Raw genomic sequence first — 24,884 nt, forward strand, 5'->3', positions numbered from 1 at the left:
ATTATTGTGTTTTCTTTAAATTTTTTGGCTGTGAATGAGCTAAGTACAGAGAGACGTTTATTGTACACGCTGCTTAGCTAAACCAATTTGGGTATAAGGATATGTTGCTTTGGAAAAGAGGTTCTTTTGTTTCCACAGAGGATGAGAACCTATGGATTCCTTCCAAAATGTGGTTTGATGGACCAAAACCCCCTGCAAGGTTTCTGTGAACCCCAAAATTACTCGCCCGACAAAAAGCAGGAAACAGTTTGGAGAGAACTATGCCCAAATACCCAAATATTGTTTATAAATGTTTGCTTACACTTAAAAGGGGATATGCTATAGAGATGAATACTTTGCATTGGTATGGATCTTTGTTTACTGATACAAATTTAAGATCAATTTTGTTATATTTCTGCTCTTGATTAAAGTATTGTGTTTGGGCAGCTCATATAAAAATGTAATGTATAATTAAGAAATACAGGTTGATAGTCATCTATAATAACCAAGCTTGTAGTCATGTTAGTTAGGTGCTCTAGATGTACAGAGATGGATAGCTGTTCTTCAAACCTTTCATGACAATGAGACACATCTGCTCCTGGCAGCAACAATCTATGTCAGGAGGATGATGGGCATCAAAGAGGCTTCTTATGGAGTTTGTTAGCCATTTGGGCAAGAAACTGCTCTTTCCTGAACTGCTTGATGTTAGGCTGTATTAACTGGACATGCAGGACTCATAGAAAAATGACTGCTGAACTTGCCTAAAGGTGAGATAGTTCTTTGGGGTTCCTGCTTCATGAAAGAGTCTGCCGGATACTATGGGCCTGAAGGCTGAAAATGATGCCCCAATAAATGATGCCCCAATATTACAGGAAAACTTTGGGTGACTGTCCAGGTAGTGAGATGTCTGTCAATTCTAGAGTTTTGGAAATTGCTTACACTGTACTTCCTATTTACTTAGGTAATATTATATCCTTCTGGAGTCTATGATGGAGTTGAACAATAGATAGTTATAATAGTTTTCCTTAGTTATGTTAATAATGTAGATATAAATATTGTAACTATAATACTTGCTTGATAACTGTTTTGTTGTATGTAATCTTGGTTTTTTTGTTTGTTTTTTGGGTTTTTTTTTTTTTTTTTTTTTTCGAGACAGGGTTTCTCTGTGGTTTTGGAGCCTGTTCTGGAACTAGCTCTTGTAGACCAGGCTGGTCTCGAACTCACAGAGATCCGCCTGCCTCTGCCTCCCAAGTGCTGGGATTAAAGGCGTGTGCCACCACTGCCCGGCTGTATGTAATCTTGTTATGTTAAAGTTAAAACTTCCTTCCCCTCCTCTTCTTCAAGACATGGTTTCTCTCTGTAGCCCTGGCTGTCCTGGAACTCACTGTAGTGTTATCCTCAAACCCAGACCTTACCCAGACTTTCTAAGTGCTCTTGGCCACAGCCTACATTTTGCTGAGATGGCTCTCACCCAAACCCCATCCAAGGCTGGACTGACATTCTGCTAGCCCCTCAGGCCACAAAGAGATACTTGGCTTTGTGATGCACCACAGAACTCACCCATGCCTTAGTTTGGCTTCCTAACAGTCTTGGAGAATGGTGCCATCATTTACCCAGCTGTGTCTGACAGATGTCTTGGCACCTATACTGCTCCTCACCCCAGAAGGGTATAATTTTGTGTTAAGAACCCAAGGTTTTAGGTGCAGCCTCAGCTCAGTGCAACAACAGCCCCTGCTGGCTGATTGCTGTTCTGGCTGATTTCTGAACCTTCCTGCTTGTGTTTGGAGACCAAATTCTGATCCCAAACACCCTTGGAAAGCCTCTCCCTCATTCATCTCAACTCTTGTCATTCTCTTTTGTCCCATGGGTGCCTCACATGAGTTTGTGGGTTTTTCTGGCCCTTTACAGAAGCTGTGGAGGCCTTGAGAGCTCCCACAGCACCCCTTTTCTCTGAACAGATCCGGCTCTGGCCACACTATGACCAGACCTGTTGGCTGGTCCTATTTTCAGCAGATGTCATTAGAGAAGATGCACACATTTGGCTACTGCAGTGTTGTTTCCACACTGAACTCACTAAAGGTATTTGTGCTTCTCTGTCTGCAGGACAATTATTCCAAAATTATGTTTTAAAAAAGCATCACAGCAGCCTAAAAAGACAAAATTGGCAAGTGACCTACCATGTGGCTCAGTGTAGCCATAGGTGGATGCCACACAGAACTAACAGTAGAGAACCATAGGCTAGAGAAATGGCTCAGCATTTAAGTGTGCTTGATGCTCTTCCAGAGGACATGAGTTCTGTTCCCAGCACCCATGTAGCTGCCTGGAAGTTCCCAGCTCCAGGAAGATCCAACACCTCCCCTGACACCCCAATATGTGGCATACACATAAAGATGCATATAATACAATAAATAAAAATCTTTTTTGTGTGTGAGAAAAGATCGGGGTAAGTAGGAAGGTTTAAAAAAAAAAAAAGAGGTAGTCAAGTATGGTGACCACACTATAATTCTGGCACCCAGGAGGCAGAGCCAGGCAGATCTCTTGTGTTTCAGGTCAGGCAGAACTACATAGTGAGACCCTGTTTCAAAAAATAAATAAAAAGTAGAAGCTAGAGAGATGACTCAGCACTTAAGAACACTTATTCTTACAGAGGACCCAGGTTTTGCTCATAAACATCTAAATTCCAGCCCCAGGAAAGCCAATGCCTTCTGACCATCATGAGCACTAGGTATACAAGTGGTACACGAAACTACATTACATGCAGGCAGAAGTCATACACATAAACCAAACACAAAAATGTCACAAGATGGTCAAAATCTCCACTGCTACTTAAAACTTTATCAAAAAGCTTTTATTTGTTTATTCATTTATTTTTACATACCAATCCCAGTTCTCCATCCCTCCTCTCTACCCGCTCCCTCCACCTTCTCCCCTCCACCATCTGCTCCTCAGAGAGGGTAAGGCCTTCCCTGGGAAGTCATTGCATCATAATTTTGTAATTCTAAATTTTGTAATTTTTGCAAGAAAACAGAGAAAATAAAGACATCAGCAGTTCTTTTCATAAAGTGCAAATTTAATCTTCAATTGTTAAATCCAGTAAACAACTTTAATTTTAGGTCCTCTCTGTTCCAACCCAAGAAAAAGAGGGAAAGGCTATTTTTTGTTTTTACTTAAATGTCAAGTTTTTAAAAAGACCCAACTTTTTTGGTTTTGTTTTGTTTTGTTTTGTTTTTTTGATACAAGGTTTCTATGTGTAACAGCCTGGCTGTTCTGGAACTTACTTTGTAGACCAGGCTAGCCTCAAACTCACAAAGACCCTCCTGCCTCGGCCTACCAATTGCTGAAGATATATATCACTATGCCCGCAAAAAGACCCAACTTAGATAAAGTTTTTGCAAATGTGTTTCCTGGTAAGGTTTGAAGGTTCTGCAACTGTACTGAAGGAAAGTAGCCTTTCATAACTAACATGAGTAGACACTGGAATGCATAATGTAGATATTTGTGATTGTGTGGCAATTTTAAGGTCTCAAATTAAGAAGGTCCAATAAGGTGCTGGTGGTGCATGCCTTTAATCCCAACACTTGGGAGGCAGAGGAAGGCAGAGATCTCTGGGTTTGAGGCCAGCCTGGTCTCCATAGTGAGTTCCAGGACAGCCAGTGGTACATAGAGAAACCTTGTCTCAAAAACAAACCAAAACCAAAACAACCAATAAAACCCAAAACAAAAACCAAACAAACAAAAAAGAAGGTCCAATAACAGTGTCCTTTATGATGTGGTCAAATTACTTTTCCTGAAGTCACCTGAAGACACTATCTGGTTTTAGCCTCTGCAATTTGATTCTTAAGTTCCTTTATAATAATGAAAGCATTATGGGCTGGGGGTTTAGCTTGGTGGGAAAGCACTTGCCAGGCACATGCCAGGCCCAGGTTCTAGCTCCAGCACTGCAAACAAAAACAAAGGTGTTGTTTCTAATATTTAAAACTGTCTCCTCTGTTACAGGAACTAGTTTCTTTTTCCCAAAGGCACTGCCAGCAGCAGTTAGTACAAAATCTATGAAAAACCTTCATAATATAGGCTAAAATTTCAAAGGCCCAAAAACATTTTCTTTTACAAGAAAGTGCAACTGCAATATCTCTTGAATGATATTCTAGATAATTCTGCAGAAAATATAGCAGTTTGGCTCAGAAAGTAAAAAATCTCTCATGAGGAATTCAAGTTTTTTTTCTAGAAGAATAAAAAGCAAACTGCGAGGCAGCTTTCTGAAAATAAACCGTTAAGTTTATGGTTACAGTGAGACAAACAGGGATACACAATGAAGACGTGCATGTGCTGAACTGTGTGCAACTCCTAAACTCAGGGACAGCATATGGCTCCTACCATTAGGACATGGTTAAAATACTGTCCAGCACTGGATCAAACTGGCAGGGAGAAAAATAATCACAATTGTTTTTAAATGTTTCTCAGGACAGATCTCAATACTTGGAAATAAATCATTAAAAACAGAACATTTCCTCTGTAACTCCAATACTATATAATGCCAGTGGGTACTCAGAATGAAGAGAAGTTCTGTAGGGGCTTGCTGTGGGCATTCAGATTTTCAGCATCTGTTCAGCTGCTGCTAGATGGTAAAGGAAGTTCTCTGTGGCAGGTGGGAATCGCTTTTGCTTCAGTGCCTCAACACTGAGGACAATTTTTCCCCCGTCATCTGACACTTCTGAAAATGGTGCTAGATTGGTGAAGATTTCTTTTGTTTTTAGAGCAATATCCTTTAAAAGAACAGAAAAATACACAGCATTTTAGAATCTAAAAATGTGAATAGTTATTTCCTAGAATCCACCTTTTGTTATCAGACTGGCTTCATAACCGCCCCCTCACCCCCAGGGCGGGATTTTTCTGGCTCTTCTGGAACAGTCAACTCTTTCTTCCCTGCAGAACCCTGGTATCCTACTTCTCTATGAATTCATCTGCTTTCCTACATTATCTAAGTAGAATCATGTATCTGCCATTTTGTGATTGGCTTGTTTCATGCAACATGTTACCAAGTCCTGAAGGTTCAGTCTTGGCTATTAGATCCTCCTTTTCTAAGGCTGAATAATATTCTATTGTATGTGTCCACTATATTTGTTTACTAACTCTTCCTGCTGATGGATAATCTGGTCACCCCCATTTTTTATTAAATATACATAATGCTACCAGTGACAAGTCTGTTCATGTCTCTGCCTTCAATTCTACTGGATATTCACCTAGAAGCAGAATTGCTGATTAAGAATCATTCTACGGGTACCATTCTTTGAATGAGTCTCTTCCCCCCAACTGCCCAGCAGAGTAACTGTCACTGCCACATGGGCTTTAGCTTGTTCAGTAACTGGCACTCCTGAGTGGCTGGTGACTCACTGGAACTCACATTAGTCATGTCTTTTACCTGTTTTGCTGACATCATAATCACATTCAAGTTTTTTTAAACATTTATCACTTTCCTTCCCCAAGATTTCATACATTATGTGAGGTTATCTAAGTATTACTTCTAATCTATGAGAAATAATCCAAACAACCCATAGCTATGATTTCTGTATGTGACCAACATTATCAAGGATAGCAGTTTCTCAGGCTATCGCCATTGCTCTTTGCTGACCTCTCTAACCAGATGTTATGACCCTACTGCTGATATATAGAAATTAAGCGGGCTGGAGAGATGGCTCAGTGGTTAAGAGCATTGCCTGCTCTTCCAAAGGTCCTGAGTTCAATTCCCAGCAACCACATGGTGGCTCACAACCATCTGTGATGAGGTCTGGTGCCCTCTTCTGGCCTTCAGGCATACACGAAGAAAGAATATTGTATACGTAATAAATAAATAATTAAATAAATATTTTTTTTAAAAAAAGAAATTAAACTGAAACTGATCAAGACATTTTCTCCCTGCTTGCTAGCTTTCATAGTGCCAGAATGTGCTATATATAGGTCGCTGACTAAGAAAATACAACAATGGTCTTACCTATTATTAGATCCTATATGCTATAAAAGTGATTTGCAAGGCAAGATGTGCCCACCACTGGTGCAATAGTGACAGGGCTATTACAGAGTAACAATCGTCCACTTTCTGACTGCTCCATGGGAAGGAATTCTTTTTTTTTTTTTTTTTTTTGGTTTTTCGAGACAGGGTTTCTCTGTGGTTTTGGAGCCTGTCCTGGAACTAGCTCTTGTAGACCAGGCTGGTCTCGAACTCACAGAGATCCGCCTGCCTCTGCCTCCCAAGTGCTGGGATTAAATGTGTGTGTCACCACCGCCCGGCAGGGAGGGAATTCTTGATGCTACTATAAACATGGTCAAAAGGGTAGAGGGAAAAGGGGAGTTCATACTAAGAGCGAACATACTATTGCTGTTTTCTAAATGGTCATATTACCAAACTGTCTTCTAAATATTTATGGTTATATCCACAGACTTGTGCTGATCTCAACCTTGGTCAGAGAGGCTTATTTTTGCAGCGAGTAGTGGTTAATGCAGAGACTCAAAATGGCCAAAGTGCTAAGAACAAGTGACTGAATGCTCAACCCTAAACAGGACATCTGTATCACCACCCCACAAGACTCAGAGAACACCACAGAATCATGGAAGAGAGGGTGGAAAGGAGAATTGTGAAACGCTGGCATGGTTGTAGCACTTATGAACTCAGTACAGTTCTGACTACCCATGTAAAATCTATACAAGATCAAGTTAAAATTTCAGCATGGATAGGGAGAGGGAAATGAAGGAGGGAGAGAGTTTTCTGTGGGTGTAGTCATTGGTAGGTCACTTGTGCTCTAATGGATGCTCACACCCAATTGCATATGGGCAGCACTGAGTTCGATGTGGGGGTGGCAGAGGCCTGAAGAGATGATTCAGTGGTTAAGAGCATCTGCTGCTCTTTCAGAGGATCCAGGTTCAGTTTCTAGCACCCACATGGTTGTTCACAATCATCTGTAATTCCAGTGCAGGGGATCCAACATCCTCTTCTGACCTCTGGGTGTAATATAGTGCACAGACATACATGCAGGCAAAACACCAATACACACACACACACACACACATAATATACAGACAGATACATGATAGACGATGGATGGATAGATAGATAGATAGATAGATAGATAGATAGATAGATAGATAGATAAAGGAAGTTGGGAGAGAATCTATTGGAGAGATTCAGAAGAAGTAGGCAGTAGATACCGGTCAAAGTACAAAGTATACCTGTATACATGTGTGAAATTCTCAAAGAATAAATTTTAAATGATACTAAAAAGAATGAGTGTTTCTGCTCTAATTTGATGGGAGGCAATGGCCAATTCATCTAAAAGAGAAGTGTCTCAGTCTTAGGAGGAAACCCACCTACTTTTCCTGGCCATGCTGTACAGGCCACCAGCACTGCAGAGAAAACAGTGCTGTCAGTCAACTCTGCCAAAGCCTGCTGCTCCTTGCATCTGCTTACAGACCTGTTATTAAAAGCCTGAACTCTTCAGAGTTCAAAAGTAGAGACTTGATTCCAAAGCTACTGTTTCACCGTTTGCTCCCCCATGAAAATTCTTATAGTGGATGAAATTCACTGGTGGTCCTCACAGGCATTCCAGCCTACTCAGTGGTTACAATTCTCACCACTGGGGATGACTTCAGTACCAGCCCCTGTAATGACCCTCCCCTCCCACACACACCCACACCTATCCACCTTTATCTTGGCCACTGCAAAACCTGTCCCCTGACACTTCATTCTGCTACCATGCCCTGAGAGTGTATAGTGAGGCTGCTACAGGATGCTTCCTAAGGCAAATCAAGGGTTACCTGTATCACCTGGCTGTCTGACTTCTCCGGGTCTTCTGCAGACTGCACAATTAGCTGACCAATTTCTTTATGCAGTTTGCCCATTGTCATGGCCTCTGATGAAAGCAAAAAGAATGTTGGATAAAGATCTAGAATTTTATACAATAAAAAATTACCAAGTCTTCCAACTGAAAATCTGAAAAACCACACTAAAGGACTTTTAAGACTACAGCTAACCCTCCAGGTTTCTGTTTTATTCCCAACACAAACATAACAGCATGCTGGAGGTATTATCACCAATGCCAAACCAGATTTCCCCTTCAAATCTGCCTGATAAACTGGATGAAAAACACTGATTACAAGTGAGCTGTGACTGGAAGGTGAAACCCACACCTTTACAGTTAAGAATCTAAGTGGCACATATATTTAATCCCAGCATTCTGAAGGCAGAGGAAGGCCAAACTCTTTGAGTTGTAGGCCAGCCTGGTCTACAGAGTGAGTTCTAGTACAGTCCTGACTATGAAGAGAGACTGTCTCAAAAAATCAGGGTGGGAAATAAAAAAATTAAGTGCACTATTCTGGTAGGAAGGTTGTGAAAAAAGAGCTTCCTACCAGGCCCTTGGTTGGTAGAAGAGCACACAGCATGTTCAGATCCTTGGAAATATGCAAAGAAAACCGCTTCAGTCACATGAATTACAGAATTGCTCCTGCTTGCTGTGAAACAGAAAGTTCTGTGCGTCACTGCAAGGGACAAAGTCTATTTAGATGGTACCAACTGGAATGAGTGTGCTCTGTAGATCAGAAAATGGGCAGTGCCATCCTTTCTGGCTCTGGCCATGGCCATTTTTTATAATTTCAGCCTTTTCCTAAGGTCTGTTTCTACTTTCATTTTTCCACATGAACATGATCATGTTTGAAATTTTAAAACAAGTGAAAAGAGAAAAAAACTGGTTTTACTCATTTGAAGTTGCTAGATAAATCCTCACAGCATCAGATTCTAGCACAGAGTCCTGACAGCCAGCATTTGGCTGTTCCCACCTTTGAGAACCAGTGATAGAGCATACAAGAGCTATGAGCAGCAATCCCACCTGTCTTTCTAACACAGGTAGACCTGCAGGAACACCGAGAAATCCCTCCAGCTCTAGCAGATGCCTAGCAAGCTCTCAAATATTGGTTTTAAGGAGTCAGCACAAAACACAAAGCTGCTTGGTTTACACCTCATGCTAACAGAGAACAGAATGGAAAAGTCACCTTTTGCGAGTGGAGCGATGGTGATCTCACTATCCGCCAGATTCACAAACACATCGTAGAGGTCTGGTCTGTTGCTCACCTCCAGTTCTACAAAGCCAGCAATATAGCCTGCACAGCAAATAAATAAAATTACTGGAGCAGAAAGAAATCATGTCATTAAAGTCTCAGAAGTGATCAATCTGATAGCTCACTGGCAACTTTTCTTTAGAATTTTCTACGATTCAGGAACATTGGCTGTACCTTGGCACCTTATTAGTGCTATAAAAATCAAAATACACATGGCTCAAAATGTTCTAAAACTTAAGTTCAATGTCAAGGAACAAGGCTGAAGGAAAACATTTAGTTTTTGGTCAATGCTATTTAGGTCAAGAATGTCAGAAAGTAGGTAACTCTTAAAGAAGCCTATCCCTAGCTGGGCAATGGTGGTGCACACCTTTAATCCAAGCATTTGGGAGGCAAAGGCAGGTGGATCTCTGTGAGTTCGAGGATAGCTTGGTCTACAGAGTGAGTTCCAGGACTGTTACACAGAGAAACCCTGTCTCCAAAAATGAAAAGAAACAAACAAACAAATAAATAAATAAAATTTTAAAATTAGGAGCTAGAAAGATGGCTCAGTAGTTAAGAGCACTAGCGGATCTTATAAAGGACAGAGATTAGAGAGATTAGATTCCCAGAGCCCACATGATGGCTCACAGCCATCTGTAAGTGCAGTTTCGGGCCTTCATAGGCACTAGGCACACAGTGGTCCCTAGACATACACAGGAGCAAAACACTTATAAACATAAAAGAGACTATAAATAAATCTTTAAAAAAGAAAATTAATTTCTAAAATCAGACACTATATACACAAAATAATCCTAGGTATATTAAAGAACTAAATGGGAAAGAAAAAAAAACATTTTTAAGAAAGCATAGGAGAAGCCGGGCGGTGGGTGGTGCACGCCTTTAATCCCAGCACTCGGGAGGCAGAGGCAGGCGGATCTCTGTGAGTTCGAGGCCAGCCTGGTCTACAAGAGCTAGTTCCAGGACAGGCTCCAAAGCTACAGAGAAACCCTGTCTCGGAAAAAAAAAAAAAAAAAAAAAAAAAGAAAGAAAGCATAGGAGACTCTGGTCTAAGTCCAGGAAAAAGTTTTTCTAGACAAAATATAAAGTACTAAAGTAACAGAAGTCTAAAAGATTCCAACAAATTAAAATTAAGAATTTGTGGGACCAGTAATATTGCTCAGTGGGTAAAAGTGTTTGTGGCCAAGACTAATGACCTAAGCTTGATCCCCAGACATACATGTTAGAAGAAAATCAACTGATACAACTCTGACCTCCAGCAATATGCTATGGGAAGGTAAGCATGCAACTGAGCAACACACACACACACACACAAATATAAAAAACAAATTAAAAAGAATTCTACTCATCAAAAGATACTGCAAAGCTTGTGGTGAAACACACACCTGGAGATTTTGAAGCATAAGTAAAAATAATGTGCTTATATCCTGAACAAATAAAAGAATTTATACAAAAACTTAATTGAAAAAATGAGCATTGTTTTGCTGTAGAGAAAACAGGAAAGATATCTAGATGTGTTTACCCTTACTAGGAATCAGGAAAAATTAAAACTACAATAAAATACCACTATAAACTTTCCAAGCTGTAGCTGGGTGGTAGTGGCCCATGCCTTTAATCCTAGCACTTCTGAGGTAGAGGAAGGCAGAGATCTCTGTGAATTCAAATTCAGCCTGGTCTTACAGAGTAAGTTCCAAGACAGCCGGACTACACAGAGAAGCCCTATCTCAAAACAAAACAAAGTAAAACAAATAAAAAAACTTTCAAAGCTGGCAAACATTTCAATCTAACAGCAAGAGTGGTTGCAGATAGGAAGTAACAGAATCTCCCCTGTGCTGCTATAGAGAAGGTAAACTGGAGAGACTCTGAGGGTCACACTTAGCATTAACCAGTGACTTGAGTTAAACTAGCAATTCCACCACAATATTTAATGAGAAGTCTTATAAACATTCACCAAGAGATGCATAAGAATGCTTATGGTAGCACTGTTTTTTTTTCTTTTTTTGGTTTTTCGAGACAGGGTTTCTCTGTGGTTTTGGAGCCTGTCCTGGAACTAGCTCTTGTAGACCAGGCTGGTCTCGAACTCACAGAGATCCACCTGCCTCTGCCTCCCAAGTGCTGGGATTAAAGGCGTGCGCCACCACCGCCCAGCTGGTAGCACTGTTTTTAAGAAGGTTAACTATGGGCTAGCGAGATGGCTCAGTTGGTAAAGGTGACCATCACCAAGCCTGATGATCTTAGTTCAATCTCTGGGAGCCCCAGTGTAGAAGGAGAGACCCAATACCCACAAGTTGTTCTCTGATCCCACGCATATGCAATGACAGACATATGCCTACACACAAAATAAACAAACATGTTAGATTTAAAAAGTGAATATATAAAAAGTCATTCAGTGAACTCCAATGCAAATGGAGAATAAAAGGAACTACAGACATCCACATAAACATGGATGAATCCCACAAAAATATTAAATGCTAAACAGAAATAAAACAGGTTATAGAAAATTTCATCTACTGTATCTCTGCACAGAGCTGCTTGGAAATACACGTTTATACATGAAGGCCAGAAAGGACGAATCCATAAGTAAATGTAAGGGAGAGGAAAGCTGTGGGGAGGAAAGCAGGCGGAAAGAGCGGTGCTCCGCACACCACCAAGAGGCTACTTAAGAAAACGTTTTCTCTTTGTCTCTGTTGCTCAGGATGGAACTAAGGGCTTTGAATATGTTAGGCAAATATTATCTACCCTGAGTCATATATCTCCAACCTTATATATCTTTAGAAAAATATATTCTATTGACTGATTGAGTATATGTATTCAGTACTCAATGCATGTGGAGGTCAGAGGACAACTTTAAAAAGTTGGTTCTTGGGACTGGAGAGATGGCTCAGAGGTTAAGAGCATTGCCTGCTCTTCCAAAGGTTCTGAGTTCAATTCCCAGCAACCACATGGTGGCTCACAACCATCTGTAATGGGGTCTGGTGCCTTCTTCTGGCCTGCAGGCATACACACAGACAGAATATTGTATACATAATAAATAAATAAATAAATAAATATTTTAAAAAAGAAAAAGTTGGTTCTTTCCTTCTACTACATATATTCTGGGAATCAAACTCAAGTCATCAGGTTTGGTGCCAAGTGTCTTTATTGCTGAGATATCACTCTGGCCTCAACTCTGTGTATTTTGCATGACAGAAATATTTCATAATTTGAAAGGCAAATCATGACCCAGGTGGTGGTGGCACATGCCTTTAATCCCAGCACTTGGGAGGCAGAGGCAGGAGGATCTCTATGAGTTTGAGGCCAGACTGGTCTACAAGAGCTAGTTCCAGGACAGCCAAGGCTGTTAACACAGAGAGAAACTCTGTCTCAATAAAAGGACCAAACAAAAACAAAAACAAACAAACAAAAAACCACTCAAAATCAAATTACTGATTAACTTGGCGCTGGGAATATAGCTCAGTGGTAGAGGCCTTGCTTAGCATGCCTGAAACCCTACATTCAAGTTCTAATACCAGGAAACCACACACACACACACACACACACACACACACACACACACAAGCTAAAATGACAATTTTGTGCATTTTACTACAATTTTTTAAAAATATTTCTAAATTGGAAAAAAATCATTGTATTTGCAAAAAAAAGTTTTCTTATTCATCTTACCAATGTGTGCATGCCCAATCAATACAAACACATACATTAAACATAAGCAGAGTCCTTCCTCCCCTAGGATGTTCTGGTGTACCTGTGCACATCTGCACGCCTTCCAGTTCTTCAGCATGGAGGTGCACATAAGAATGCAGGATGGTCCAGTCCTGTCGATGCCACACCAGGGCAGGCAGAGTCCTAAGGAATAAAGGAAACACTCAGTCATACAATTGCTGGTCTTCACTTTGGACACTTGTCTGCTTCTACTCTTCCCAAGAGGAAACATCCAGGGTAAAGTTCTATGGATGGCTATGCAGAAACAGAGGAGAAATCTAAGCCTTAAATGGACTTGACAATAAAGCAATGCCTGTGTCTGTGTCTGTGTGTGTGTGCGCACGCACATGCGTGCGCACGTTTGTGTCTTTGAACAGGGTATTGTACCCTGGCTGTCTTGGAACTCACTATGTAACCCAGGCTGGCCTCAAACTCATGACAATTCTCCTGCCATAACCTCCAAAGTGCTGGTATTATAGGTATATTGTTAAAGTTAAAACCTTTCATTTGTTGTTTAGATAAAAAGGGAGAAATGTTGTAGAATATTATTTTAAGGTATGCCATTTTTGTTTATGCTCTGGAACAATTTTTTAATGATGCAAAGATGTGTTTGATTAAATAAAATTCACCTGTGGTCAGGAGACTTAATCAGCAACTAGGGTGATCTCTGTGAGTTCGAGGACAGTCTGGTCTACAAAGCGAGTTCCAAAACAGCCAGAGCTAAACAGTCAAACCCTGTCTTGAAAAACAAAAACAAACAACAACACCAACAAAAAAGATTTAAGAATGAGTTAGATTTAGTAAACAAAAAATTTCACTTCCCACACTCATTTACCACTAACAATGTGAGTCAGATAAAACTGAATCAAAAATTTACTTTAAACAAAGGTCAACAAACTAGGCCTCATGGGCTGGCTAGCTGCCTATTTTAGAAAATAAAGTTTTATTGACACAGCCATGCTCACTCACACACACATTGTCTAGAGTTACTTTCCTGCTAGCTAGGCAGTTGAGAAATTGGCAGAGGCACATAGTTCCAAAGCCTAAAATGTTTATTATATACATGTATGTGTATGAATGTATATATACATGTATATATTTTAATTTATTTAATTTTATGTGTATGGGTATTCCACCTGAATTCATGTCTGTGCAACACAGAGTTACAGATGGTTAAGACCCACTATCTGGGTACTGACACTTAAATCCAGACCTGCCATAAGAGCAGCCAGTGCTATTAACCACTAAGTCCATATCTCCAGCCCCAAGCCTAAACTACTTACTTTTTTTCTTTATTTTTGTTTTTTGTTTTTTATCGAGACAGGGTTTCTCTGTGGTTTTGGAGCCTGTCCTGGAGCTAGCTCTTGTAGACCAGGCTGGTCTCGAACTCACAGAGATCCGCCTGCCTCTGCCTCCCTAGTGCTGGGATTAAAGGCGTGCGCCACCACCGCCCGGCTCTTACTTTCTTTCAAACAAAAATTTGCTAACTCATTGTATCTGCCAAAGAAATAGTTGTAGTCAGTATTGTAGGAATGTGTGCAGACACACCACAAGCACCCACTCACATATATAAACATACACACCAAACAGAAGTTAAGGAGAGCCCTTCCTCCTGGGGTGCACATCTGTAGGTCCATTTCTATGTTGTTGTTGTTTTTTTAAGACAGGGTTTCTCTGTGCAGCCCTGGCTGTCCTAGCACTAGCACTGTGGATCAGGCAGGCCTCAAATTCAGAAACCATCTGCCTCTGCCTCTTGAGAGCAGCCTTTGCCTTCCAAGTGCCCTATTTCTAATGATAAATAAAAATTCAGTGACCCTGAACTACTAGCTCTAAACTGAATCATAAAAATGGTATTTTACTCAGACTAACCTGTTGTAGAATATTATTTTCAGGTGTGTGACTTTTGTTTATGCTTCATTTGTTTAACTGAATGGTCAATAGCGAGGCAGGAACAAGATAGGCGAAGCTGGCAGACAGAATATAAATAGAAGGAGAAACGAGGAAGAGAGGGAGCAATGAGATAACAAGGAGAGGACATGGTCAGGGGCCAGCCACCCGGCCGGCCACGGAGTAAGAGTGAAAGTAAGATACACAGAAGTAAGAAAAAGGCCAGAGGCAAAAGGGAGGCAGGATAATTTAAGAAAAGCTGGCAAGAAACAAGCCAAGCTAAGGTCAGGCATTTGTAAGTAAAAATAAGCCTCCGAGGGCTGGAGAGATGGCTCAGAGGTTAAGAGCACGGGCTGCTCTTCCAGAGGTCCTGAGTTCAATTCCCAGCAACCACATGGTGGCTCACAACCATCTGTACTGAGATCTGGCGCCCTCCTCTGGCGTGTGGGCATACATCGAGGCAGAATGTTGTATACATAATAAATAAATCTTTTTAAAAAAAAAAAAAATAAGCCTCCGTGTGTGCTTACTTGGGAGCTGGATGGTGAGCCCCCTAAAGAACAAAGAGTAAAGAGAAAAAAAAAAAATCACACTACACTAATCCACGCTCTTTTTATCAAATATGCAACAGAACATAGCACACAGTAGCATCTAGTATCTCCAACTGTAAGGAAAGCTCACACTTTAATAATTAAAGATGGTACCTGGTAAACTCCTGGACAGCTTCTATTTTGGGGTGATAAACAACAATTCGTTTTTTCAACATCAATGCTGTGTGTAAGATAACAGTTTCCATTCCAAATTGAGAAACAATGTCTTAAAATAAAAAGAAAAGATTGCATTAAATACATAAAAGCATAACGTTTCCATTAAAAAGAATTCTTGCCATATAAATACAAAATAACTTTTAGTACGCTGGCTACCTTAAGGCAAATGTTATTAAGTGCAGACATACTTCATTTAGTAGATGGATATGTTTATTCATGTCCTCTTACCAGGACATATATCATAGTTGCAGCCCTTTGGGAACTCTGGATACACAGATAATGCCAGAATCCCAAGGAAGTGCAATAACTAATACGAAGGAGAACCAACACTATTCAGTCATAAAAAGCTTTGGAGATCTCGAAAAATCCAAAAAAAAAAAAAAAAACTTTGGAGAACACCCAGTCCCAACCTCACTGAAGCCAGCAGATGGAGAGCAGTCGACTCTGTTAAGGACGTGAGGCAGGGCAGCTCCACCTCCAGAGGACAGAGGATCTGTGGCTCGGCTTTTGGCTGCCTGTCATTGTATTCTTCAGCTAAGTGCTGGATTAGACTACAGACATGGCTGTAGCTCTCTAGTAGGAAGAGTTAATGGCCAAGACGTTAGGAAAGAAAAACTGTGAAAGTCAGTGGAGACCATGAGCCATGAAATTTAGCTAAAAGCACATTTCTATAAAAGACACAATATGGAAAAAGGTTGCCACAAAATGTTTTGTTTTGACAGAATTCTAAATCAGTAAGCAACGTAAGAGCTGATGTATTCTGCTGTGTAGAAAATGCCTTGGCTCGGGACTTTTGTTGCTGGTCAGGGTTTTCCTTTCTTTTCTTTCTTACCTTTGATGGAGCCTACAAGATATGCCTTTCGACTATCATAGTCTCTGCTAAAGAAAGAGCCATTTTCTTCACTCTGGCAGATCCCCTTGGTAAGAACTGCAATGTAACTCTCCATCATTTTAACTGGGCTCCCATGTTTCAGATATAGTCTGTGAGAAAGGACAAAAGATGACAATGCTTTTTATGCAGTATGATAATGTGGGAAAGAACCAAGATTAGACACTAGTATTTTTTAGATTATGAAGTTTTAGCATTTCCAAATGTGCAAACCTGTTCATAGCATTTCTTCTCTAATTTACTTTGAAATACAACACTTGACAAATATAGACCATTTCTTTGAGGAAGGCTCTCTCCTGCCATCTGGAAATGTAGTCCCTATAAAGGGAAAATTAACAATGGATTCCCAAAGCAGTTACTCCCAGGAATACTGTAGTCTTACTTCTTTTTATGTCTTATACTCACAACTGGTGTCCTCAGTCACACAACTCTGTTCTCCTGGCTCAACTTCCTTTGACAAGGGTTCAAAGCATCATTCACAGATAAAACAGTGCTGAAGCACCCATGCTTATTATAAGCAATCCTAGAAGTAACTACATTTAGATGGATAAGCAACCCAGTGATAAACACAGACATCTGCCATCAAGTTAAAGACTTCCAAAAACACCAATGGGAAGTCAGCTGCACTTATAGGGACCACATGTTCACTCTCTTCCCCTTGAAGTCCTTTCCACTGAGCAACTAAGACTACCCTCTCTCTTGTTTGTTTATTCATTTATTAATTATTTGACTGCAGTTTATTTATTTAGAGGCAGTGTCTCTCTGTGACCTGGCTGTCCTAGAACTTGCATGTAGTCCAGGCTGGCCTCAGATTCAGAGAGATCCCCATGCCCATGCCTCAAGAGAGTTGGGATTAAAGACTTAAGCCACCAAGCCTGGCTTAGAGCTACATTTTGCTTGAGAAACTTGACTGGGGCTGGTGTTATACTTCAGTAGTCAAGGGTGGGCCTAGCCTGCTTAAGGCCCTGAGTTTGAGTCACAGCACTGAAAAATTAAAGACATTACTGGGCATACTTGGGCCTTTCAGCAGCTAATATTATAGAAAACTGAGAAAAATTAAACTGAAAACTGAATTTTACAACTGACTACTTGAAAATTATATTTATTGTAGATTAACTGGGAAAAAAGAGCTAATTTAACTGATTACTAAATGCTAATTATTTCATGCTACAAACTGAGAAAAGGGTGGGAAACAATAAATACTGTGAGCTCTCAGGTGTGACCACCAACAAGAGTATATTGCAGGGGTTGTGTGAACTGGGGCTGGGGAAGAGGAAGGGGAAATCCTGAATTTTATTGTAGACTCTTGTATCACTGATAAGTTTTATGTCTTTCTTCCTTTCTTCCTTCCTTTCTTTCTTTCTTTCTTTCTTTCTTTCTTTCTTTCTTTCTTTCTTTCTTTCTTTCTTAAGATTTACTTATTACGTAGACATACTGCATGTATGTCTGCAGGCCAGAGAGGGCACCAGATCTTAGTATGGTCATGAGCCACCAAGTGGTTGCTGGGAATTGAACTCAGGACTTTTGGAAGAGCAGTCAATGTTCTTAACTCAGGACCTTTGGAAGAGCAGTCAATGTTATTAACCACTGAGCCATCTCTTCAGCCTCTTACGTTGTTTCTTAATAAAAAATTTTATCAACATAATGAACAGAAACCAACTATAGTAATGGAGAAGTCAACATAAGATGACGACCCTGGGCTATGAGAGACAGAAAAGAACAACCCCCTTGAAAAGACTCTGAAGGAGAATCATGCAATGTGGCCCCAAGGACCATGTGTGCACAGTAACCCTCAGGCCTGCCACAGCTGGTGTATACAGCAGACTCTAGGAGTGCACAGAACCCCATTAGCTGCAGGAGCTAGAGGAGGAAGGGAGGGAGTGGTGGCAAAGGATGCCACCCAGGGACTGAAGCCTTCCTGAGTGACCTCTGCTGTGTGTCATAGGAAGCACACCTGCCTGATTTTCTCCCCAGAAATGACGATAAGCACCTCTACATTTACCTCACCATCATGCAAAGTGTTTCTCCATGAATTTGCACAAAGACATCAGGCACATGTGTGTGGGGACATGCAGAGGAATTACACATGAGCACACATGTAAAGCTGAGCACGTGGGAGCAGGAAGAACAGGGGACAGAGGAAGTGGCTGGCAATTGCTGAGTTCCCATTCCTTCTGAATCCTGGCCTGAGAGGAGGATGTGGAATGCCATAATACTATGCACTACAGAAACCAGACATCTAGGTTTTCTGAAGAGGAAGTTGCATCTGAAACAATACTGCCTTTGAACTCCAAAATACTTCCTGCTCAGTTCATGTCTATCCAAACAGCCCTAACTAGGTAAGCCAGATGCAATGGAAGCCTCATGCTTTTTAGAAAACACCTCTATAGTGTTTTTAGTTTACAGCTTCTGGTCCTGGACTTTTTTGTCAGTAACAACTTCCCTATGTCAGTGCCACAAGAGCAGCAATTGTTTCTGTGCCATGGTGAGTCACATGCCTGGAATTTATCTTCCACAGCAAGTCTTGCAGTATGGCTACTTATATGAACAGCAAAACCTCATTTGGTTAAAATACAATCTAACTGTAACTCCTAAGTAATGGAGTTTTATTTTTCAATTTTTGCTTTGGTGTACATGTGCATATGTGTGGGGTACATATGTATTAAATGCATTAAAAAAAAACCTCAAACTTATTAGGTTTACAGTAGGAAACACAAAAATTCCCTTCAGCTCTTCACTATTGGGTGAGTTGACACATTTGACGTTTAGAAATACATATTACATAGTGATACTAGTAAAACAGGAAAGCTAAAACCTGTGAAAAGCTATTACTAAAAAGTCAATGTGCTTAATATGTAAGAAATATTGGGACAGACCAAAAGTGGCAAGCAATCTCCCAGGAACTACAGAAATTGGACAAACTGTTTTTTTCTCCTCTCCTGCCCCATTTTCCCAAATCAGAAGATAAATCCTTCAAGCAAAGAGAAAGTCCGTCCTTACAAATCAGCCTCTGCAAAGCCACAGTGGCTAAGTCAGGAGACTGAAGACTGAATTTGTTTCCTTCATGTGCACATCAGCTAGATCACTACAAAATGAGATCTTCAATTTGGTGAATTAGCATTTAACACAGTTTTCATACAGACCTACACAATATCCTAGTGAAGGCGGCATATTTCTCTGGGTTAAAATCTTTGGCAGTCAGAACAATAGAAAAATGAGTCACCTGTCCAAAAGAAACAAACAAACAAAAGCATACTTTTTAAAGATACTTGAACAAAATTCAATAGATACTTATTGTAAAAGATTACAGTATTATTCTAACAAACCTCTTGGACACAACATAGTTGCAATAAAAAGAAAAGACCAAAATGTCAAAGTCTTCACCAGCTTCTTTATCCTTGTTTTACGTTGAGACAGTCTCACTATGTAGCCCATGTTGGTTTCAAATTTGAGACCTTTTGCCTCAGCCTCCCAAATGCTAGATCATATGTGTATGCCACTGTGCTCTGTTGAAAAATATAGTTTAGGCTATTCTAAATATTACTATCTTTGAATTCTGAACCACAGATGTTATTTTGAATGCTGCTATAACTTGGCAGTCTATAATCCAAAACATGGGTCACATCCACTTAAGGCTGCATAAGAATTTTCCAGAAAGAACTGAAAGAGAGATGTCTTATCAATTAAAAGTATTTGCCACTCTTGCAGAGGACCCAAGTTTGAATTCCTGAACCCACAGAGCAGCTCAATATTGCCTGTAACCTCCAGGGGGTCTGATGCCCTCTTCTGGTCTCTGAAGACACCTGTACTCAAATGGGCACACATGTACACAAATAAAAGTAAAAATAAAGTTTGAAAAAGAAACAACAAACACACCAAACTGAATGTAAGTAAATTAGTCATGATGGCACAAATCTGTAATGGAACAAAAGTTTACGGCCAGCCTCAGTTACATAGTGAGTATGAGGTCAGTCTGGGCTCTAAGAGACCTTGTTTAAAACAAACCATAAAGAGAAAAAGTACTTACTGAACAAAATGCAAAGATCTTATAATGCATTGAAACTTCCAAGCTTACGTTTTCTAAGAATCCTATAACTCTTTATAAATGATTTTCCTATTTTTCATACCATTCTTTACAGTCTGGGCATACTTCATAGTGTCCCATTATAGCTCAAAAGTTAACTCTGAAAAGTGAAGAGACACCACCAGGTTCATGCCAGAGACTCAGCAACTTGCTTCCTTATTTTTCTCTTGGAAAACTACTTGCTTGAACTAGGAAAGCATGTAACTTAGCTGGGTGGCAGCACACACCTTTGGCCTCAGCACCGGGGAGACAGAGGCAAGCAGATCTCTGAGTTGAAGCCCAGCCTGGTCTACAGAGTTCCAGGACAGTAAGGGCTAAACAAAGAAACCATCTTGAAAAAAACCAAAACAGTAACAACAAAAAAGAAGTCACATAACTTATTCCCCAGGTCACACGGATACTAACTACTCATAGAAAACAACATACCAATAAAAGTCTAATTGTGACATAGATTTTCTTAATAATCACTTTAAATTAAATTGTATCTTAATCATATACAAGTAAATTTAAAAATTCTTAACTCAGCCAAGAATAGTTATAATACTTAAAAAAGTTTATAAGGGACTGAAGAGATAGATCGTTCAGTGGTTAAGAACACTGGCTGCTCTTACAGAGGACTGGGTTCTATTCCCAGTACCCACCCACATGGCCATACATGACTGTTTCTAACTCTAGCCCCAGGAGATCCAACACCTTTTTCTGGTCTCTGCAGGCACTAGACACACGTGTGGTACATTCATACAGATATACATTCAGGCAAAACACCTATACATATAAAAATAAATTAAAAAAAAAATTTTAAGTTTTTTTACTAGCCTGGAATGCACTTGTAGTTCATGCTGGTCTTGAACCTGGCAATCCTCCTCCCTGAGTCCCTTAAGAGTTGGAATTAAAGGAATGTGTCATCACTCCCAGCTTCTAAAATAGTGGTGTGTTTTTGAAACTCCCTATGGAGATCAGGCTGGCCTCAAACTCTCAGAGATCCACCTGCCTTCAAAGTGCTGGGATTAAAGGTATGAGGCACCACACCTAGTCCTAAAACAGATTTTAATTATGGAAAACACTTGTCATTTTTACTCAGTGTGGCTGTGAGACTGCTCTTAAACCTCTAGTCTACCAGACTGTAACTTTGATCCTTAAGTTGTTGAGCATTCAACTAACCACAATGGAGTGCAAAAGGGAACAGTCCCAGAGAAAATAACATTCGAGGCTTTCAAGTGTGTATTGTGAAATACAGAGTCTACAAGTCTTATATTCTTAAATCACTTTAGATTTACTGGGTTTTTTTGGTTTTTTTTTTTTGACCTTGTAGTAGTCATACCTTTTTCAAAATTGAAGCATCTGGGACTTCAACTGTAGTGATATAAAACCATGTTCTTCTGTACTGGCCAAAGACAAAGGGGTGGAGAAGTTTGTTTTCATCTGTTAGGCAGCATTTTCGAAGCAGCAGATTCCTTAATGAGGCTGTGGTGGAAGGATAACACCACACCCACAGAACTTCTCCATTAGTGTCCTTTTCTATGGTGGAAAGATGGTCACTGTGAGAATGTCAAACAGCAGCAAGGAAGTAAATTGATTGGTTACTTAGAAACATTTTGTGGAATCAGTTTTAACAACCCACTTTACAAAGCAACTTAGGCTCTTGAGACCAAAAATTCCTATGAACTCGTGATTTGCATTTGTTTGGATGTTTTGTTTGTGATCACCCAGGCTAGTAATTCTCCTGAGTCTAGCTCTCAAGAGTTGAGATTACAGGCGTACACCTTGATTTTAGTTTTAGGTAACCTAACTAAAACAGGTAAAAGTGCTTGTTATGTAGCCCAATGGCCCGAGTTTGACCCCAGAACATACATGGTAAAAGGAGAGGACTGGCTTCCACAAGTTGTCCTCAGACCTCCACGTGGACAAACCGTCTACATGTTCACATACACAAATAAATAAATAAAACTGTAATGAAAAACTAGGCTTAGATATTTGTTAAGATTATCTTCTCCCACAAAAAAAAAATGCTATCGACTTATATTTTTATGTAACAGGAAGATCTTCAATAAAAATACATAGGAAAGGTTCCTAAAAGGGAAAAAAGAGAGGGTTAGGCATATAGGCAGAGCCACTTGAAACCCTGGGTTTGATCCTTAATCTCCCTTTCCCCAAAATGAAGGAGATAAGGAAACCTCCTTCAACTCATGTTACATATAGACTAGATTAAAATTTGCGCTTTTTGATGGCGATTAAACCCAACACATCTTACATGCTAAGCAAGAGTTCTACTGTTCTACCAAATTTTTAAAATAAAAATAATAAAAACTATCCATTCATCATGTAACTTTATTACCAAAATAAACATCTCAATTACAAAAAAGGAAACAAAAGAACTTGTGGGACTAGCTCAGTCCCCAAAGTAGTTGTTCACTATAGATTTGCATTACTATGCCTCCGATACCCTCTTTCCTTAGAAACAAAAAATCTTTTTCTTTTCCTGAGACAGGGTTTCCCTGTGTAGCTATGGTTACCCTGGAACTCACTATGTAGACCAGACTGGCCTAAAACTCATAGATCCACCTGCTGCTGCCTCTGGAGTGCTAGGACTAAAGGCATGCTAACACTGCCCAGTTTAGAAGTAAATACCTTTTTTCTTTTTCTGTTTTTTTGTTTTGTTTTGTTTTTGTCTGTATTTTCAAGACAGGGTTTCTCTGTGTGGCTTTAGAACCTTTCCTGGAACTTGCTCTGTAGCCCAGGATGGTCACGCACTCACAGAGATCCACCTGCCTCTACTTCCCAAGTGATGGGATTAAAGGTGTGCACCACCACTGCCCAGCAGGAAATACCTCTTAAACAACGCATGCCACAATAAAAAACTAATGGATTCTTTTTTTTTTTTTTTTTTTTTTTTTGAGACAGGGTTTTTCTTGTAGCCCTGGCTGTCTTGGAACTTGGTCTGTAGACCCAGTTGGTCTCAAACTCACAGAGATATCCCTGCTTCTGCCTATCACGTGCTAGGATTAAAGGCATTAAACACCATCGCCTGGCTGTTTGTACTTCATCTTTATCTTCACAGATATTTCGATCTTAATTCTGAAGTGCTGACAAGTCCAAGATGCCTGAGGTACTTAGGCTTTGTTTTCAAGCACTTTTAAAAATTAAATATGAATACAATGTGGCTAGAGATGGCTTAGCAGTTAGCACTGGCTGTTCTTCAAGAGGCCTGGGTTCGATTCCCAGTACCCACATGGCACCTCACAATTGGGTCCAGTTCCATAGGATCTTCTGGCTTCCATTAGGCACCAGGCATGCACGCGATGCAAAAAACATACAGTCAGACAAACACTCATGCAAAATGAATAAATAAAATTTTACACTGGAAGAAAAAAATGAATTCAAGATAAAGACACTCCTTTGAACGTCTGAAAAATAATTAGTGTAGTTATTTGCTAAGCCTAAGCAATGGCTTGCACTCTGCAAGGAAGGATAGGGTTTAGGTGCATTAGAACTTCGGGAGAGAGACTATTCAAAGGAATTCATAAAGGTTCATTCATTCGTGCAGTCCGGTGTCAGCTACCGCCTGCTTGGACTGCACAAAATTCACACACAGTTTGAACTGTCCAAAGATACCTATGGATTTCCTCATCATAAATTCCTATAAACTAGCCGGGGTCACAAATGTGACCACGCAGCAGGGACTTCTGGATCAACCGGCACGAAGTTCTCCACCGTGGAAGTAGAGGTTCGAGGTCACCCTGCGCGGGTTCCAACACTGGCTCTGCCACTTCCTCGAGACCCCCGGGGCGTCACCTACATTCCCGGGGAGCTGCAAACACCAGCGGCCCGGACCCAGCTCCCCAACCCCGTATTCCCAAAGCGGAACCAGCCCGCAGGCCTCACGTCAGTCCGGGCGGCAAGGAGGCCGAATTCCGCCGCCCGGGTCCAGCCCCTCCCTGGCAGATCTGACAGAGAACCGAGTTGGAGCTGCAGCGCGGGCTGGCGGGCAGAGAGCCTGGGTCCTTACCGATCAGCCCGACTCCGAGCATCAGCTGTGTATCCGTGGCCACGATCGCAGCCATCTTCCGCCGCTGCCCCTTTCGCACCGCAGGTCCCGCCCCTCCTCTTGGCCACGCCCACGCCCCGTTCTGTCTCTTTCTGCCGGCGAATCCGACCCTGCAGGTACCGCCCCTCCTCTTGGCCACGCCCACACCCAGTTCCGTCTCTTCCGGCCGGCGGATCCGACCCTGCAGGTACCGCCCCTGCTTCTCTTTCCTGGCGGGGACTTCCTCTTCGCAGCTGCGTTTCTCTAAACTCTGTTCAGTCACAGAGCCCCACCCAGCCTTTCACCCTCGGTTTGTGTAGTACCTTAAAGATGGAGTCTTCATTCACTGATTCGTTACAAAAACGAAAACAAATAAAAATAATTGGAGACCTAATATGTGTTGGGAACGCTGTTGACCAAAAGAAAATAAGCATTCCAGTAAGGGTGAGGGAC

At 40.8% G+C, this 24,884-nt stretch overlaps 1 protein-coding gene across 3 annotated transcripts; it reads right to left on the reverse strand.

Annotated features, from left to right (window-relative positions):
* Positions 1-2,867: 2,867 nt before the first annotated feature.
* Dennd10 (DENN domain containing 10) lies at positions 2,868-24,482 on the reverse strand. 3 transcript variants are annotated; one of them, XM_057779415.1, is made up of 9 exons: positions 24,414-24,482; positions 21,729-21,925; positions 19,467-19,546; positions 16,267-16,415; positions 15,372-15,483; positions 12,824-12,924; positions 9,016-9,123; positions 7,795-7,880; positions 2,868-4,742 (listed from the first exon to the last, which is right to left on the reverse strand). In XM_057779415.1, exons 1-9 carry the CDS (start codon positions 24,466-24,468, stop codon positions 4,566-4,568), a joined length of 1,065 nt encoding a protein of 354 aa, XP_057635398.1. In that variant the 5' UTR covers positions 24,469-24,482; the 3' UTR covers positions 2,868-4,565. The 3 variants fall into 3 exon arrangements, with proteins under 3 accessions (XP_057635398.1, XP_057635397.1, XP_057635399.1); XM_057779414.1 differs by having other exon boundaries at positions 7,786-7,880; XM_057779416.1 differs by lacking the exons at positions 19,467-19,546; positions 24,414-24,482 and having other exon boundaries at positions 7,786-7,880; positions 21,729-21,867.
* Between the last annotated feature and the right edge of the window lie 402 nt (positions 24,483-24,884).

This window comes from Chionomys nivalis, chromosome 8, assembly GCF_950005125.1.
Source record: "Chionomys nivalis chromosome 8, mChiNiv1.1, whole genome shotgun sequence".
NCBI classification, from domain to species: domain Eukaryota; kingdom Metazoa; phylum Chordata; class Mammalia; order Rodentia; family Cricetidae; genus Chionomys; species Chionomys nivalis.